This window comes from Erinaceus europaeus, chromosome X, assembly GCF_950295315.1.
Source record: "Erinaceus europaeus chromosome X, mEriEur2.1, whole genome shotgun sequence".
In the NCBI taxonomy this organism is placed as follows: domain Eukaryota; kingdom Metazoa; phylum Chordata; class Mammalia; order Eulipotyphla; family Erinaceidae; genus Erinaceus; species Erinaceus europaeus.
The window spans coordinates 79,901,917-79,918,137 of NC_080185.1; the positions used below are offsets into that span (position 1 = coordinate 79,901,917).

The 16,221-nt window shown below is 40.0% G+C and overlaps 1 protein-coding gene and 1 non-coding gene across 3 annotated transcripts in view; both read right to left on the reverse strand.

Annotated features, from left to right (window-relative positions):
* The window catches only part of YIPF6 (Yip1 domain family member 6), a 52,861-nt gene extending 43,235 nt beyond the window's left edge, over positions 1-9,626 (reverse strand). For both annotated transcript variants that reach the window (XM_060183075.1, XM_007534555.3), the window contains exon 1: positions 9,484-9,626. In XM_060183075.1, coding sequence (XP_060039058.1) covers positions 9,484-9,540 — 57 coding nt within the window. In that variant the 5' untranslated portion in view covers positions 9,541-9,626. The remainder of the gene's footprint in view (positions 1-9,483) is intronic.
* On the reverse strand, positions 5,714-5,820 carry LOC132535997 (U6 spliceosomal RNA). The gene has a single exon (XR_009547698.1). It is a non-coding gene; the product is annotated as a U6 spliceosomal RNA (small nuclear RNA).
* Positions 9,627-16,221: the final 6,595 nt, after the last annotated feature.

Genomic DNA, 16,221 nt, shown 5'->3' on the forward strand with positions numbered 1-16,221 from the left:
TGGTTCTTTCTCTCTCTCCTCCTATCTTTCTCATTAATTAATAAATAAATAAAATCTTTAAAAAAAGAAATAACTGAAACAAACATGCAAGAAATATTACTTCAGACTCACTGAAAAACAGTGGTTGTCACAAGAAATAACAGAAAGGTGAGGTGGGGTGATAGGTAGAAGGATCTCTTCAGTATAAGGCTACAGATTTTTGGTTGTGTATGTGATGAGTTTTATGTACATACATAGGCATGAAAATATAATGCTAAAAGTTAAATACCTCAGGAAAAAACTAGTAAAGTCATGGGCCCCTTGGAATATACCTAAAAAAGACCTACTAGCTTTTTCCAAAACTAAGACCCCAAATCTTCATCTGCAATATTCTTGCCTTTAGGTTCATGACTAGTCAACAATCTGTTCTTCTTTCTATCTTAACTCTTTTTCAGCCAACAGGTTCCAGATGCTACCACGATGCCAACCTGACTTCCCTGGGCAGACGACCCCACCAATGTGTCCTGGAGACCTGCATCCTCAGAGCCCTGCCCCACTAAGGAAAGAGAGGCAGGCTGGGAGTAGGGATCGAACTGTCAATGCCCATGTTCAGCAGGAAAGCAATTACAGAAGCCCCTTCCACCTTCTACACCCCATAATGACCCTGGGTCCATACTCTCAGAGGGATAAAGATTAGGAAAGCTATCAAGAGAGGGGATGGGATACAGAGTTCTCATGGTGGGAATTGTGTGGAATTGTACCCCTCTTGCCCTATGGTCTTGTCAATATTTCCATTTTATAAACAAAGATTTAAAAGTTAAATCCATGAACTTAAAATCAGTAAACTTAAAAAAAGAAATATAATATTTCAAACTTTTAAATTCTTATGCTTATCAGTCAAATTTGATTATTTCAGACTAAAACTTTTAAATGCTCAAATTGCTAAGACAAGTAAACATTCCATTCCTATCACGGTTTCTGGCCCAATGGGCACAAGTTTTAGCAGGCGAAAGGGCAGATAACGAAATATAAGAGAGGATACTGAGATTTTAGGAAGAATAAAATTGTTCAAAGAATTTATGAAAAAAAAGTTTCTCTCTTGACTGGGGAACTAGATCAGCTGGTAGAATGGAAAGATCTCAGTCACAGACAGAAGTTGAGAAACAAGAACAGAAAGAGGTACACACCCAAATCTTCATCTGCAATATTCTAGCTATTAGGTTCATAATTAGTCAACAGTTTGTATGGCTTTTATATGTTAACTTTTTTTCAGCCACCAGGTTCCAGATACTACCATGATGCCAACCGGACTTCCTTGGACAGATGACCCCACCAATGTGTCCTGGAGCTCCACTTCCTCAAAGCCGTGCCCCACTAGGGAAAGAGAGAGACAGGCTAGGAGTATGGATCGACCTGTCAACGCCCATGTTCAGTGGGGAAGCAATTACAGAAGCCAGACCTTCCACCTTCTGCACCCCATAATGACCCTGTGTCCATACTCCCAAAGGGATAAAGAATAGGAAAGCTATCAGGGGAGGAGATGGGATACGGAGCTCTGGTAGTGGGAATTGTACCCCTCTAATCCTATGGTCTTTAAATTTTAAAAAAAAATTAAAAAAGAAAAAAAGAAAGAGGTACACAGATTATTAGAAGTCTGATATTAGGTAAAAATAAAATGGCTTGAGTGATTAAAATGGATTTTCATATTTTGTACTATACACTGATATTTCAAAATATGAGTTTCCATATTCTTTGTGAAATTTAAAATGTAAATTAAATTATGATGACTAACACTGTAGGTCAACATTATTGTTGAATTGCAAGTTAATACTTGATTCAGTTACAAGTTGAAAGTTATACCCAATATAACATAAACATTGTTTCTATAGTTTGTAATAAAGCTGCGTAAGCATTAAAAAAAAAAAAAAAGAACAGAAAGGGAAACACAAAGCAGAACTTAGACTGGGTTTGGTGTATTGCACCGAAGTAAAAGACTCTGGGGTAAGGGAGATTTTTAGGTCCACCATAGAAGGGTGAGGGTGGGGACAGTGACTTTTGGTGGTGGGATTAGTGTAAAACTATACCCATATTAATTTATAATCTCATATATATGACTTATAATCACTATAGATTCAATATATCAGGGGAAAATGGATTGAATATTTCAAGTTCTTTAACTGCCTATATTTTAGTCCTAAGTCTAAGCACTTAATATTTCAAATTTGTAAACTAAATTAATTTTGACACTGGATTTAAATTGCTTAAGAATTTCTAAAAATATAAAATCCTATTTTCTCTCCAACTTGAGGCCAGACCTCATAAACCTAATAGTAGTTTCGATGGAACAAATGATACTCAGTGCTTTAGCAACTGGGAGAAAGTCTAAGTTTGTCAGATAAAGAAGGAACTACAAAAATTATAAAAGGATAAGCAACTGGCTCACTTAATGATGGCCTTTTTGTTCACTATCAGGCCACCCAATCACCTGTGGTTTCAGACAGGGAATCCTTGGATTCCCCCATGGATATGATAGGCCTAGACTGCTTTTTTTTAATTTATTTTTTTATTTAAGAAAGGATAAATTAACAAAACCATAGGATAGGAGGGGTACAACTGCACACAATTCCCACTACCCAATCTCCATATCCCATCCCCTCCTCCCATGATAGCTTTCCCATTCTCTATCCCTCTGGGAGCATGGACCCAGGATCGTTGTGGGTTGCAGAGGGTGGAAGGTCTGGCTTCTGTATGGGCCTAGGCTTCTAACAAACAGAACACTCTCTCCACCATCACTGGTCACTTCCATCAGCCCTCTTGTGGGCCTCTCCAGAAACTTGTCCTCACTATAATGTAGCAAAGGAACTGCCCCAATTTCCAAAGGGAGGTTGGGTCATCCTACTCTGCCACTCAAAGAAGACTGGTCCTAATGTTCCCAGCTGTGACCATGAACTGTGAGCTCAGACTGACAGGGGCTCAAGAGATTACACAGGTTCCTGTCCTAAATATGAATATGCATGTGCCCTGGATCAGACTGATGTGGTAAACAGTTGACTGAATTTATGTATTTTCCTCAAGTTTAAGAGCTACTCTCTGCCCCAATCCAGCTCTCTGGTTCTATTCTCAACTGCAACAACATCTTCCCAGAAAACATTTATAGTCCACCTCCATGTTAGCATCAAGCTCAAGCAGATGATCTCATCAGTGTGTTCTAGAACCTCATCTCTCCATGGCCCTACCCAACTAGGGAAAGATAGAAACAGGCTAGAGATATATAATGGCCTGGCAACTCCTATGTCCAGTGGAAAAGCAATTACAGAAACCAAAACTCCTACCTTCTGGACCCCAGAAAGAATTTTGGTCCATAATCCCAGAGGGGGTAAATTTTTAGGGGAAGACAGCCAGAGGGCTCTGAGCCCCTAGTTGGGATCAGGACCCCAAAAGAGGAAGAAACAAAGGACCCTCAATAGTAGGTATAGGTGTGACTTAGAAAGGAAGAGAAGGTGGGAGCATAGAAAAAATGTGCGTGCGTGTGTGTGTGTGTGTGTGTGTGTGTGTGTGTGTGTGTGTATAAAATAATTAACCTATATCTATGATCTTGGAAGAAATACTATAGTTTCCAGTGGAGGAAATGTGGACATAGAACTCTGGTTTTGGAAGCAGTGTGGAATTATATGCCTGTGAGCTTATGATTTTGTAAATCAATGTTAAATCACTAATAAAAATTATGGACTTGCATGTCTGAAGTCTTAGCTTTGATACCTGGTACCACATGTACAGAGAGGTTTCTTTCTCTCTGTCTCATGTGAATTTCATACATAATAAAAAATTAATCTTAAAAATAATTTTATGGAGGGTAGACAGCATAATGGTTATGCAAAGAGACACTCATGCCTGAGGCTCCAAAGTCCCAGGTTCAATCCTCCACACTACCATAAGCTAGAGCTGAGTAGTGCTCTGGTTAAAAAATAATAATAATAACCTTCTGTCACACTGATTAAAAAAGAGAAATGAAAATTAAGACTTCTTGAAATAAAAACATTCACCTGTTATACTAGAATAAATCCAAAAGTCAGATAGCATACACTGCAGGTGAAACATAATAAAGGGCACTCACACAATGCTGGTAAAATGGTACTGACTATGAAGTCATACTAAAGTTATACTGAAGATGAATCTGACAAATTTATATATGGATTACACTTTGAGCAATTCCACTTTAAGAAGTCTAAAGACAAAGTGGTGGGGTTTGGGCAGTGGTGTACCTAGTGAAGTGCACACATTACAATGCACAGACACTGGTTTGAGCCCCCAATCCCCACCTGAAGGTAGGATGCTTCAGAAGTAAATTAGGTCTGCAGGTTTCTCTTTTTACATATATATATTTTCCCTTTTGTTGCCCTTATTGTTTAACATTGTTGTGGTTATTGATGTCGTTGTTGTTGGATAGGACAGAGAAATAGAAAGAGGAGGGGAAGACAGAGAGGGGTAAGAGGAGGGGAAGACAGAGAGGGGTAGAGAAAGACAGACACCTGCAGACCTGCCCTCGAACCGGGATCCTTAAGCCGGTCCTTGCGCTTTGCGCCACGTGAGCTTAACCCTCTGCGCCAATGCCCGACTCCCAGGTGTCTCTTTCTCTCTCCCTATTTCTCCCCTCTCAATTTCTACCTGCCCTATCTAATTAAAAAAAAAAAAAAAGGCATAATGATCCTGGGTCCATTCTCCCAAAAGGATAAAGCTATCAACGGAGGGGACTGTATACAGAGTTCTGGTGATGGGAACTGTGTAGAGTTGTGGTCCTTTTATCCTATGGTCTTTTCAATATTTCCATTTTATAAATTAAAAAAAAATTTTTTAAATGGCCATGAGTAGTAGTGGATTCAGTGTAGACACCAGTTCCCAGTGATAATCCTGTGGCAAAAAAAAAAAAGACAAAGTGGTAAATATACAAAAAGATACAAAAAGATATTCAAACATTTCCTCACTACAACATGCTTTATAACAAAATCAAGAGGATATCAGCAGATGACTAGCTGAATCATGTATAGTATGTCTATATAATTTGCACTGTGTTGTTGTAAGGAATGGAAGCACCTCTACAGAACTATCATCAATTGCTGCATAATGACATTTCAGTCACTGATGGACAATAATAAGACAGTAAAACAATATGCAATACCATATTGCTTAAGTGTGAAGTTGGCCATACAATCTAGGTTGGTGCAAGTTCTATGACATTTGGACAACGTTGAAAAATCACCTAACATCTCATTTCTCAGAACAAATTCATGAATACTCACCACTAAGTGACTATGTTATAAAGTGAAAATGAAATGTGAACTTTGTATAGATGATACCATTTCTTTGGTGGGTGTGGTGGACTGGGTGTTGGCTCACCTAGTTAAGTGTACATGTACAAGGACCTGGGTCCAAACCCCCACTCCCCACCTGCAAAGGTGAAGCTTCAGGAGTGGTTAAGCAGGTCTGCAAGTGTCTGTCTCCCACCCTCCCTTCTAAAGTTCTCTCCCATCAGAAGAAAACAATAATGGATACCAAGAGTGGTGGGTTTGTCATGTAGGCACCAAATTGCAGAGATAACCCTGGTTACAATAAAAACATTTTTGGGGGCTACAAGAATATACATATAGCTACATACTATCTTTCAATTGTAATAAATAAGTCACAATTTATTTTTTTCCAAAAGATGACTCAGTTTATTTTCTCAACATGATCACATAAAAATATGGAATGCTTTACAAATTTGTGTGTCATTCTTGCACAGGGGCCATGCTAATCTTCTCTGTATCATTCCAATTTTAGTATATGTGCTGCTGAAGCGAGTACTTCCTAATTTATTTTTTAAGAAAAAAACTTCCTATTGTGGAAGAAGACAGTAGAAAAGCAATGTATTTCTGATCTGGAAGTCACTGTCATCCTATTTGCCCATAGCTTTACTTTACAAAATGTGGTACTTAGCCATCACTTGGGAGCTACTTAAGAGTCTTAGCCCATACCTACTGAGTCAGAATCTACACTTCAACAAGATTCTCCATGTGATTGCTATACACCATATAATGTGAAAACTTCTTATAAAAGGCATATGCTCCCTAGCACTGCAAACACGCAAGGATCCTACCTTTTTTTTTTTTTTTCAATTTGTCATTTCCTGCCACTGTTATTGTGCAGATAGCTATTACTTCTTATAACCACTATAATAATTTCATTGGTCTCCTGGATTCTAGACAGCCCCCATTGTAACTCCTGCTCTGCTATTCCAAGCACTCTACCATGCATTTCAAATGTGTTAACTCAATTCAATTATTAAAATGACAGTTTAAATATTGCTGTATCTCCATTTTAAAGACCAAGAAATTGAACCAGGAGGGCAACAGTAATTTACCCAATGTCCCATTGCTAAGTAAATGACAGAGCTTAGAGTCAAATCTAAGCAGTTTGATCCAGTACTATATTCATAACCACTGTTCCATAATACCTCACTAATATAGTAGCATGATTTTTAAGGCTTGTCTCCTATTTTTTCTTTTCTTTTTCTTTCTTTCTCTTTTTTTTACCTCCAGGGTTATAGCTGGGGCTCAGTGCTGGCACAACAAATCCACTGTTTCTGGCTGCCATTTTTCATTTTTATTGGACAGGACAGAAACTGATAGGGTAGGGATAGAGAAGGAGACAAGAGATAACCTGCAGACCTGTTTCACTGCTTGTGAAGTGACACCCCCCCCCCCCCCGCAGGTGGGGACCCGGGGTCTAGAACAAGGATCCTTAAGCAGGTCTTTCTTTGTGCTTTGTACCATGTGTGCTTAATCCTGTGTGCCACCACCCAGCCCCTACTTTCTTGTTCTTTAAAGTGACTTTATTTTAAAACTATATTAGTAACTATCAACATCTGAACCTTCACCATTGAAAAGCTGTGTAGCATAAATGGAAATTGTGTGGGCTTCAAAAGCAGGCCTAGCTTCAAATTTTCAGGTCTGGGGGCATGTAGTGGTGCATATGGTTGACTGTACATGTTACAATGCTCAAGGACCTGGGTTCAAGCCCCTGGTCCCCACCTGCAGGAGAAAAGCTTTGCGAGTCGTAAAGTAGTGTTGCAGGTGTCTCACTCCATATCCCTCCTTCCCTCTCAATTTCTGGCTGTCTCCATCCAATAAATAAAGATAATAATGAAAAAAAAATTCAGGTCTGGACACTAAGTGTCAGACCCTAGGCAAATCATCACATCTCTAAGTCTCATTCTCATCTGCAGGCAAAACACAGCTTAAAAACTACTTGACTAGGGCTAGATGAGGACACATATTACAAAGTACAAAGACTGGATTTAAGCCCTCAGTTAGAACCTGGTGTGTAGGCACAGGGTGGGGAGGGGGTTTCATAAGCAGAGAAGTGCAGGTATCTCTGCCTCTGCCTGTTTCTCCCCTTCTACAGTTTTCTTTGTCTCTATCAGAAAAAAAATGGGGAAAAGGAAAAATGCTAAAAGAAATGAGAATTATTGAAGTCCCCAACATGTTAAAGAAAGCTTCAGTGATGAGGCCTCCTCCCTTCCTCTCTGTCTGTGCCTCTATCTAAGGCAAGGCAGGAGTGGGTGGGTAGGATAAATTAATAAACTAATTAATTAATTAATTCACCACCCATGAAGCTTTCCCCCTGCAGGTAGAGACCAGAGGCTTGAACCCAGGTCCTTGCACAGTGTAGTATGTGCACTTAAGCAGGTGTGCCACTGCCTGGCTCCCTCCAGTTTAGTCTTCTACAAGTAAAGTTAATACTTTCATGCCTTAGGCTCCATAAGTCCTAGGTGTAATCCCACACACCACTATATGCCAGAGTGGAGCAGTTCTCTGGTCTCTATTTGTCTCTTGTAAAAAATAAATCTTTGGTGGTCTAGGAAGTGGCTCAGTGGATAATGCATTGGACTCTCAAGCATGAGGTCTCAGTTTCAATCCCTGGCAGCACATTTACCAGAATGATGTCTGGTTATTTATATCTCTCTGGCTATCTTCTGCATGAATAAATAAAACCTTTAAAATAAATACATAAATAAATAAATAAATAAATAAATAAAATTTTGAATAATTTTTAAAACATAGAGAGAAATAAAAAGGAAAGTGAAGTACCATTCATTGAGCAATACAGCTGAATGTTTTTTGGAGGATTACTTAAATACTACAGGAAGGACTTTGGGGCAGAACAATGAGTTATTTATACTCCTTAGTTTGTGGTACTGATTTTATTAGCTACTTCACATAAGTTATGTTATTTCACCTTATTTATAAACACTTTGAGGAATTTATTTTATCTTAATTGTTTCCCATTAAGGTTATTGCTGGGACTCTGTGCCTGCCCAAATCTTCTGCCCCCAGAAGACTCAGATTTTGAGGGAGGCTGAAAGCATAAGACAGAGGAGAGATAGAGAGGGACACAGAGAACAGGAGAAGGAAAGACATTAAAGCACCACTGTTGCACTAGTAAAGCTTCTCCCATGCAATCACTCCAATTTGGTGCCTGGGGGCTTGAACTAGTCCTTGTGAGTGGTGAGAACTCTACCAGATGAGCCATCTCTTTGCCCCATCTCCATTTTAGATTTTAAAAAAAAATCATGAATTGGTTTGCCCGAATTAATAAAGCGGCAGTGGGTAATTCAAGACAAAGTAAGCTGAATTTCTAAACCTGTGCTATTAAAGACATGGTCAGGCTGTAGGCTCATACTTGCAATAGAAAACTGTAGCCCCCCCCATAGACACTGGAACAAGGGAATATCATGAAGAAACTAGTAAGGAGATACAATAGGGAGAGCAGACTTAAACAAGCCTACTATATTCAGTATGCAAATCAATATTGTAGTTATAAGCACTACAAAGTTAACTCTGGAAGGCAGCTGTGCTTACCATTATACCACCAACGCATCTAAAATTTAACTTTATGAAGAAATCCCCTAGCTACCTAAGTAAGTAGCACCGTAGATTAAGCATTGGACTCTCAAGCATGAGGTCCAGAGTTCAAACCCTGGAATTGCAAGTGCCACAGTGATGCTCTGCCTGCTCATAAATTAATTTTTTATTAATTTTAAAAAGGGAATCAGTGGCCTATGAAATAGCTAACTTGGATAGTGTGCTGCTTTGCAATGAGCCTGACCCAAGTCTGAGTTCAGCTCCTATGACACTGAAGGAAGCTTTGCTGTTAGCATTTCTTTCAACCTCTCTACCTAAAAACGGGCGAGGGGAGGGCAGAAAAGAGAAACTACCTAATGCACAACATTGTAACGGAATGTAGATGACGAGAACAAGCACTTTGGGAAAGAAAAGAAGGTGTGGAAGGAATAGTAGGGTACTGGGGGAAGCGGTTAGTCCAGTGAACAAGTGCACTGTTGGGAATAATTCCGGCAACGGGTACAAAAGGGGGATTTCGAAAGAAGGAATTCCAGTTCTCACGACCCCATCACCCGATTTCCTCCGTTTCACCCTCGGCCCCTTTTGTCGCAGATCCCAAGCTCACCAGGGGCCTGGGCGATCCTGTCCCTGAGTCTCCTGGAACATCCACCGTTTCCGCCATTTTGACCCTCCTTCTCCTGCCCCTCTCCCACAGGGCTTTGCGAAACCTCAGACGTGGTGACTGCTCCTGCCCTGCGCGTCACTACACAGCGGCTGCGTCACTGAAAGGCGCCGGGGAGAGTCTTCCCTGTCCTTTACAATCGTGCCGGGAAAAAGGTCTGTGTCATCACGTTTTATTTCTCCAGCTCTCTGGACACGTTGTGTCTTTTAACAGTCAACTCTTGACTCTCACATCGCTACAAATCACGGTTTCCTTGTCTATCTCCCGCCCGGTTATCAGCAGTAGTAGCAGATGAACTCCATTTTCGTGTTCCAGAATAAAGGGGCCAGCCCTCCTTAACCAGCTGCTTCCTCTGCCTTCACCTTTCCCACTCCCTCTCGCCCAACCTCCCTGAGTGCCTTATCTTCTCAGCCCATTATCTAGCACAATCCCACTTATTTGAATTTTATAAATTGCCTCCACACAACCTCCAAAACAGTTTTCATCGACCACCATTTAAATCGCAGGAAAACTTCCAAAGTTGCTAAGCAATTTGGGACGAGTACTGAAATTATTCAATGTTAAAAACAGACTGAATTTTGTAAGAATGATTTGGGGGTGGAGGGCAGTACCTACTTCATCTCCCAGCACTCTTGGTGTTTCTGTCTCCGGTCTACCTCAGCCTCAGGCTAAAATAAAGTTATGCAATAAGCTCATCTTTGAGCAACTGGTATTCAGATACTTGAGTGTTTGAGGGAGAATGTGAGCAACAGTTTTACCACTTTTCTGTGTACATTTCTTTATAGGAAAGATAGAAATTGAGAGTAGAGGGGGTGCTAGAGATGGAGAGAGAGAGAGAGAGAGAGACTCCTGCAACAGGGCTCACTGCTCCTGAAACTTTTTCTACATGCAGATGGGCACTGGGGGGGAATTAACACAGGTGCTTGTGCATGGGTTTACGGTGATGAGTTAACCACTGCCAGTTTTTACGTTCTTAACAAACAGGGTTGTGATGCAATAAATAAGGCCTTGGGACTTGAAAGCACGAGGTCCTAGATTCAAACCCAGGCACTGGGAGAAATAAACGGATAAATGTGATATAAAAATGCTTCATTTTTTTAAATAAGCAACCCAAGAAATATGTAAGTAGTAAATTTAAGGAGAAAAATAATGTGAATTTTTCAGAATGGAATTGAAGTGTGTGTGTGTGTGTGTGTGTAGATAAAAACCTTGTTTTTATTTTATTTTATTGTTTGTGATTACAGTGGGTTTTAAGATTTTAGGACTACAAGGTAGAGTTCCACTCCATACCCACCACCAAAGTTCTGTGTCCCTATACTCCCACTTCCCAAAGATAACCATCATCGTTTTCACAAGACTTAGAAACAGTTTGCATGAGTGTGTGTGTGTGTGTATGTGTGTGTGTGTGTGTGTGTGTGTTTTCAAGTTAATGTATATCAGGTTTTCTAGATTCCAAGTATTTTCGGGGTGTCTCTCTCCTTCTCCGGCAGGGTGTCCTCCAGGGGAAAGGTAACGGGCTGGTTCTTTCTCGCTCACCACAGGGGTGACACGAAGTAAAAGACACCAGGGGACTCAGCGTGAATCTAGAATCTGAGTCCTTGAGTCCCAGAATCCTAGAGTCCGTTTATTAGCAAAGTGGACATGAGTTAAATAGAAAAGCAATGAAGTTAATTATTGTTGAAATATGACAGAAATTACAGGTTTCTTAACAGTCAGCGTGCCCCTAAGGTAGGGGGTTGGTATGACAGGAATTGATGAGATACAAAACAGTTATTTTCCATAACACAAGCAACTTAATTATCCAAAGGTATCTGAGAGAAGCATAGGGGTTAAACCCGTAGGGTGAGACAGAGAGAAGATGGATATCAAAAGGCCATATAGTTTGGAATTTCTCTTGTCTGGGGTCTGAGGTGTGTGATGAAGTGTGTGATAAGGTGTGTTCTTCTGTGATCAGAAGGTGACTTTGAATGAGTGAATCTGTGGCCATGTGGCCTGTAGTTAATGGAGGGAAGTACTGGGGTATCTGTGGGCCTGAGAGTCAAGAAGGAAAGAACCAAGTCTGAGTTTCCCCCCTTAATGCTCACCTCGGTTGAGAGAGACTTACCAAGAGGTTATCTTCTCAGACCTCCATCCAAAGACGGGGGTGGTTCTCCCTAAGCTCTATCAGGCTCACACATGTTCCCAACAAAATATGAGTGAAATGATCTGGTAATTATCTTTCATCACTTATTTTGCTAAACATAATCAGCTCCAGTTATATCCATTTGGTCCCAAAGGACATAATACTGTCTTTTTTTGATTGCAAAGTAAAAGTCCATAGATTATATAACCAATAACTTGTTTAGCCAGTCATCTGTCCATGACCATTTAGGCTGCTTCCATTCAGGCCACTGTGAATAATGAAGTGTTTCTGTGTACTTGGGTAAATGCCCAAGAGTGGTATTGCTGAATCATAAGGTAATTGCATTTTTTATACATGTTTAAGGACCCTCCAAACCATCTTCCAAAGGGGCTGCACTGCTTTGCATTCCCACCAGCAATGTAGAATAGTCACTTTTCTTTCCACAGTCTTGTCAACAGCTGCCATTTCCTGTCTTGGTAGTGTAGGCCATTCTCAAAGGTGTGAGATGGAAACTCAGTGTAGTTTTGATTCTCATTTCTCTAAATGATATGTGAAGCATTTATTCATATGACTGTGGCCTATGTGTATCTCTTCTTTGGAAAACTGTCAGTCTAGTTCTTTGGGCCACATTTTTATAGGGTTATTGTATAATTATTATTGAGCTGTACTAGTTCTTTATAAATGTTTAATATCAATCATTTTTCTGATGTGTGATAGATGGGCAAATATCTTCTCCCAATTTCTGAGTTGCCTAGTTATCTTTGGGTAGATTGATTTTGATGTATAAGAGCTTTTAAGTTTGACATGGTCTCATTTATTTACTCTTGTTTTCATTTCTCATGCTCATGGACTTGAGTGTCTAAATATGTCTTTGATGTTACGATCCTGCAATGTTTTCATCTGTATCTTCAAAAGTTTCTGGTTAATATCCAGATCTTTGATGCATTTTGATATTATTTTGGTGTATAGTATTAGATGCTGATCTAGTTTTATTTTGCTACATGTGGTCTCCCAATGTATCTGGTATCTCTATCTTTCTCTCTATATCATTTTCATTAAAATAAAATAAACTTAAAATATAATTTTTAAAAAGAAGGACAAATGTTGCCACTGGGGGAAAAATGAAGGAATTTGCAGTAAGGAGTGGGAAGAACTTTTAAAGTAAATACTGACTTTCCAGCACCATTTGTTGAAGAGACCTACTTTCCCCATATTTTTCTCATTCAGCTTGTTTCTGGGTTTTCAGTTCTGTTACATTGGTCCCAGTGTTCATTTCAGAGCTATATTATTTTAATCACTATTGCTTATAAACTGAAGTTGGGGCTCATGATAATTCCTTTTCCCCCCTCAAAATTGCTCTATTTGTGATTTTCATTTGGTTTTTTTTTTTTTTTTTTTTTTTTTGGTTCCACAAAAATTTTTGGGCAAGTTCTTTGATTTCATTGAAAAATGTCACTGGGGCCCAAAGTATTAAATGGAAGAAGGAGGCGCTCTTCAATAAATGGTGCTGGGAAAACTGGGTTGTAACATGCAGAAGAATGAAATTAAACCACCTTATCTCACCAGAAACAAAATTCAACTCCAAATGGATCAAGAACCTGGATATTAGACTAGAAACTATCAAATACTTAGAGGAAAACATTGGTGGAACACTTTCCCACCTAAATCTCAAGGGCATCTTTGATGAAACAAACCCAATTGCAAGGAAGACTAAAGCAGAAACAAACCAATGGGACTACCTTAAATTGAAAAGCTTCTGCTCAGCCAAAGAAACTATCACACACACACACACACAAAAAAAAAAAAAACCCTCACAGAATGGGAGAAGATCTTCACATGCCATATATCATACAAGAGACTAATAACCAAAATATACAAAAAGCTCAGAAAACTTAGTACCAAAAAAGCAAATGACCCCATCCAAAAATGGGCAGAGGATATGAACAAGACATTCACTTCAGAGGAGATCCAATAGGTTAACAAACATGAAAAACTGCTCCAAGTTGTTGATTGTCAGATAAATGCGAATAAAGACAACATTGAGATACCACCTCACACCTGTGAGAATGGCATACATCAAAAAGGACAGCAGCAAGAAATGTTGGAGAGGCTGTGGGGACAGAGGAACCCTTCTGCACTGCTGGTGGGAATGTAAATTGGTCCAGCCTCTCTGGAGAGCAGTCTGGAGAACTCTTATAAGGATAGACAGAGACCTTCCATATGACCCAATAATTCCTCTCCTGGGGATATACCCCAAGGATTCCATAATGCCCAATCAAAGAGATATGTGTACACTTATGCTCATAGCAGCACAATTCATAATAGCTAAAACCTGGAAGGAATCCAGGTGCCCAACAACAGATGAGTGGCAGAGAAAGCTGTCGTGAATATACACAGTGGAATACTATGCAGCTATTAAGAACAATGAACCCACCTTATCTGACCCATCTTGGACAGAGCTAGAAGGAATTATGTTAAGTGAGCTAAGTCAGAAAGATAAAGATGAGTATGGGATGATCCCACTCATCAACAGAAGTTGAGAAAGAAGAACAGAAAGGGAAACTAAAAGCAGGATCTGATTAATCTGCAACCCACAACGACCCTGGATCCATACTCCCAGAGAGATAGAGAATGGGAAGGCTATCATGGGAGGGGGTGGGATGTGGAGATCGAGTTATGGGAATTGTGCGGAATTGTACCCCTCTTATCCTATGGTTTTGTTAATGTCTCCTTTCTTAAATAAATAAATAAATAAATAAATAAATAAAATGAAAGTAGGGCAGCAAAGTAAAAACCCTGTGGTGAGGGGGAGGGTGGACATTTGGCTTCCCAGGGCAGCAGGGGGTGGGGGTGGGTGGGTGGGATGCGACACAGTCTTTTGGTGGTGGGAATGGTGTTTATGTACACTCCTATTAAAGTGTAGTCACATAAACCACTATTTAACTAACATGAGAAGGAAAAAATTGATCATATGTCTCAAACTTTTTAAAACACAGACTGAGGCTTTTTCATACATAGGCTGAGTCTTTGATATGCTGACTCTCTCAAAAGTCTAGACCAGGTAAAACAGTAGCAACCGGTGGCACAGCTATATACAAGATGCTGGGTATTATGCCCCAAACCCTAACAAAGGGACTTTTCAAAGTTAACCCAATTACCAAATAATGTGATGATAACAATAACTACCCATTGTCTTCTTGAATCCTAAGACAGCAGGAACCTCACATTTCCACTATAGAGCCTATATTTCCCCCAGTCCTGGATCCTTAGGGTGGGGCCCACTTTCCTGCATGCTTCTCTCAATTCATATAAAATAATATTGCATCCGCCAAATACAACCTAATCAAGGTAACGAGTGCCACCCCAGCATGTTTCACTTCAGACTGTGTCCAGAGACTTCAGGTGTGGAATGACAACCCTTCAGCTTCATCACTCGGGTGAGACCTTTCCTTTCATAGTATTCTCTAATTCCATCCCAGGTGTTCCACTCCCCAACAAAGTCCCCAAACCTAGATATAGACCAGGTTCCCCTGAGATAGAGCATATGTTCACATGTGTCCATAAACCAGGTAAAAATATATACCTGAAAGCAGAAGTACACAAGAGTCTGTAGTGAATACTCCCCCAACACTTCATCTGCACTATTCCAGCCTTTAGGTCCATGATTGGTCAACAATTTGTTTGGCTTTGTATGTTAACTCTCTTTTCAGCCACCAGGTTCTGGATGCCAGCATGATACAGACCAGCATGATGCTGGACTGACGACCCCACCAATATGTCCTGGACCTCCGCTTCCCCAGAGACCCACCCTACTAGGGAAAGAGAGAGGCAGACTGGGAGTATGGATCGGCCAGTCAATGCCCATGTTCAGGGTGGAAGCAATTACAGAAGCCAGACCTTCCACCTTCTGCAACCCACAAGGACCCTGGGTCCATACTCCCAGAGGGCTAGAGAATGGGAAAGCTATCAGGTGAAGGCATGGGATATGGAGATCTGGTGGTGGGATCTGTGTGGAGTTGTACCCCTCCTATCCTATGGTTTTGTTAATGTCTCCTTTCTTAAATAGAAATAAATAAATTTGGGCGGGGGTGACAGCATAATGGTTATGCAAACAGACTCTCATGCCTGAGGCTCCTAAATCCCAGGTTCAATCCCCCGCACCACCATAAGCCAGAGCTGAGCAGTGCTCTGGTGTTTCTATGTGTGTGTCTCTCTCTCTGCATCTCTCTCAAAAATAAAATTAATAAAAAATTAAAAAAAAAAAAAAAAGAAATAAATAAATTTAAAAATGGCAGTAGATATTTACTATTATAACCAAGTTATATGGAAGCGTGTTTTTCTTTGAAAATATTCTTTGAATATTCAGTTTGATTATGTTAATTCTTGCAATCCATGAACATGGTTCTTTCCAGTTTTTTTTTTTTTTTTGTATCTTTTTCTATTTCCGTGCATAGTGACTCATAGTTTTAACTAGACAAGTTAGGTTTATTCCTAGGTATCTTATTTTTGTTACTATCATGAATCGGACTGATTTCCTGCCTTTTTCTATTTCTGACTTA